Source organism: Coturnix japonica, unplaced genomic scaffold, assembly GCF_001577835.2.
Source record: "Coturnix japonica isolate 7356 unplaced genomic scaffold, Coturnix japonica 2.1 chrUnrandom614, whole genome shotgun sequence".
NCBI classification, from domain to species: domain Eukaryota; kingdom Metazoa; phylum Chordata; class Aves; order Galliformes; family Phasianidae; genus Coturnix; species Coturnix japonica.
In genome coordinates this window covers 17,040-20,438 of record NW_015439987.1, presented here as the reverse complement: position 1 = coordinate 20,438, position 3,399 = coordinate 17,040, and the positions used below count along the sequence as shown (strand labels likewise).

Here is a 3,399-nt window from a genome sequence, read left to right as displayed (position 1 = left end):
ATCAATACAAAAGCGGCGGACGCTTCAGGCGTCCAAATTAAAGTGCACAGCATCAAGCGCGATCTCTCAGGTCTGCTCCATACCTATGACATGCAAAAACGACGGCGAGCAGTCTTCAGGCTTGCAATTTAATGCAACCAGCAGCGATGCAATGGAATCGCAACCCGATACCCCAATGAATTGAGGCCAGCGCCTCGGCCACGCTCTTATCTCGATGTGAAGTATTCTGTCGGTGAGTGCGCCGCGGTCGGGTGCACGCAGCGCTCGCATCCTACATAACACCGAGTTCATCAGCCGCGATCTTGGCGTCGCTGCGACGAGCTTCAGGTTTTTGTCGGCCAATTACGGGTCAGCACGCTGAGGTACTCTAGGCATGGGATAACGCGGGTCAGAAACAGCTAGACAAGCAAACAGGAACTGCAGACAGCAACAGCAACAGGCACCTTAGGATTATGACAATAGGCCCTCAGCAAAGTAGCTGGAGAGCCAAGCACGCTACACCTAACCACTTTAGACACATATAACTCTTAATACATAAACACGTGGCTACCTACCTGGTGGTGGGAACCTAAGACTAACTACAATACCAGCTGAGATTCAGACCTATCCCTAACCCTAAACTAACATAACCCTAACCCTGACCCTTAAAGAATGACCCTAACCAACCCTAACCCAATAACTCTAACCCTAACCCACCCTACCCAACATACCCTAACAGTAATCCATAACCCAAACCCATAACCCTAACATCAACCCTTAACCCCATAAAACCATAACCCTAAACCACACTAAAATCCTAACCCTAACCCTTACCCACCCTCGCACATCCTGACCCTACCTCATAACCCTCAAAAAAAAACCCCTAATTTCCTAACCCTAACCAACGCCCTAAACCATAAACCATGGCCCAACAATGCTGCCCCTCTTGACCCCTAACTCCATATCCCCGACCTAACGCCCATATACCCATACAACACACCTTACAATCCTATCTCCCGAACCTCCTCAATAACTCGGTCACATCCATAACCGTAACCCTATGTAAACCCTAACACTAACATTAACCCTAACCTCATCACTAACCCTAACAAAGACCCTAACCCTCATGTAACCCTAACTCACATAGTCATAATCCCTTGAAACCCACCTCTAGTACCGCTAATCCTAACCTAACACAACGCACACCTGAACAAAGACCCTTAAAACCCTAAGTATAAACCCTAACATAACCCTAACCCACCCTCCCTTAACCCTAACAAAAGACCCTAACCCTAATACAACCCTAACATAACCATAACCCACTCTAACCCTAAACCTAACCCCACCCTAAACGCTAATCCTAACCCTTAACCCTGACCCTCATGAACCCACTAACAATAACAAAACCTAACCCTAATCCTTAACTCAACCTAACACAATAAGAACCCTAAACCCTCATTAGGTAAACCCTAACATCAACCATTACCACCCATAATTGCAGCCTGAGCTCCCCTTGCTCTGCATTAATTGCAGCCTGTGCATTAATTGCAGCCTGAGCTCTCCATGCTGTGCTTTAATTGCAGCCTGACCCCCCCCCGCTGTGCATTAATTGCAGCCTGAGCTCCCCCTGCCGTGCATTAATTGCAGTCTATGCATTAATTGCACTCTGATCCCCCCCTGCTCTGCATTAATTGCACTCTGAGCTCCCCTTGCTCTGCATTAATTGCAGTCTGTGCATTAATTGCAGCCTGAGCTCCCCGTGCTCTGCAGCTCCTCGTGCTGTCAACCCCTTGCAGCTCCTCTGGTTGTTGCAGCACTGACGGTGCTGCAGCCGGTTGCTGCTGTTGTTGCATCTCTGCTCTTTCAGGGCAACCAGGACGAGGCCGACAACCCCAACACCGGCATCGGCGCCTTCCGCTTCATGCTGGAGTCCAACAAGGGCAAATCCATGCTGGAGTTCCAGGTAGGGCCGGTGCATTGGGCTCCATCGCTGTGTGTGTGCTGGGCTGTGCCCTATAGGAGCCTCAGAGCCCTCACCCCATAGATCAGACCCCACAGCCATAGAGGGCAATACACCCCATAGATCAGAGCCTGCAGCCATAGGGGGCCCTGAACCCATAGATCAGACCCCACAGCCATAGAGGGCCCTGCACCCCATAGATCAGACCCCACAGCCATAGAGGGCAATACACCCCATAGATCAGAGCCTGCAGCCATAGAGAGCAATACACCCCATAGATCAGAGCAGCCATAGAGGGCAATGCACCCCATAGATCAGAGCAGCCATAGGGGGCCCTGCACCCATAGATCAGACCCCCACAGCCATAGAGGGCAATGCAGCCATAGATCAGAGCCTGCAGCCATAGGGGGCCCTGAACCCATAGATCAGACCCCACAGCCATAGAGAGCAATATACCCCATAGATCAGAGCCTGCAACCATAGGAGGCCCTGAATCCATAGATCAGAGCCTGCAGCCATAGAGGGTCCCTCACCCCATAGATCAGAGCCTGCAGCCATAGATCAGAGCCTGCAACCATAGAGGGTCCTCACCCCATAGATCAGACCCCACAGCCATAGAGAGCAATGCACCCCATAGATCAGAGCCTGCAGCCATAGAGGGCCCTGCACCCCATAGATCAGACCCCACAGCCATAGAGGGTCCTGCACCGCATAGATCAGAGCCTGCAGCCATAGGGAGCCCTGAACACATAGATCAGACCCCATAGCCATAGGGGGCCCTGCACCCCATAGATCAGAGCTTGCAGCCATAGGGGGCCCTGCACCCCATAGATCAGAGCCTGCAGCCATAGAGGGTCCCTCACCCCATAACTCACAGCCTGCAGCCATAGAGGCCCAGCATGGCACACAGCGCTGCACTGCACTGCTGCAGCACTGCCCACCGTTGCAGGAGCTGATGACGGTGTTCCAGCTGCTGCATTGGAACGGCAGCCTGAAGGCCATGCGGGAGCGGCAGTGCTCGCGGCAGGTGAGTCGTGCAGCCGTGCAGCCATGCAACGGCGCATCAAATCAGCTGCTCCTGTTCATTCACTGCCTTCAGTATTGACCACCCCATTGACCCCCTGACCATCCCATTAACCCCCTGGTCATCCCATTAACCCTCTGACCATCCCATTAACCCCCTGACCACCCCATTGACCCCCTGACCACCCCATTGACCCCCTGACCACCCCATTAACCCTGTGACCACCCCATTAACCCTCTGACCATCCCATTAACCCTCTGACCATCCCATTGCCCCCCTGACCATCCCATTGACCCTCTGACCATCCCATTATCCCTCTGACCACCCCATTGACCCCCTGACCATCCCATTACCCCCCTGACCACCCCATTAACCCCCCGTCCACCCCATTACCCCCCTGACCACCCCATTAACCCCCTGACCATCCCATTAACCC

At 53.1% G+C, this 3,399-nt stretch overlaps 1 protein-coding gene across 1 annotated transcript in view; it reads left to right on the top strand.

The window, feature by feature from the left end:
• LOC107307473 (LIX1-like protein) overlaps window positions 1–3,088 on the top strand; it is a gene marked incomplete at its 5' end in the record, with an annotated part of 7,699 nt that extends 4,611 nt beyond the window's left edge. The window contains 2 exons of the mRNA XM_032441828.1: window positions 1,727–1,942; window positions 2,889–3,088. Of these exons, the coding sequence (XP_032297719.1) occupies window positions 1,727–1,942; window positions 2,889–3,044 (372 nt within the window). The remainder of the gene's footprint in view (window positions 1–1,726; window positions 1,943–2,888) is intronic.
• Window positions 3,089–3,399: the final 311 nt, after the last annotated feature.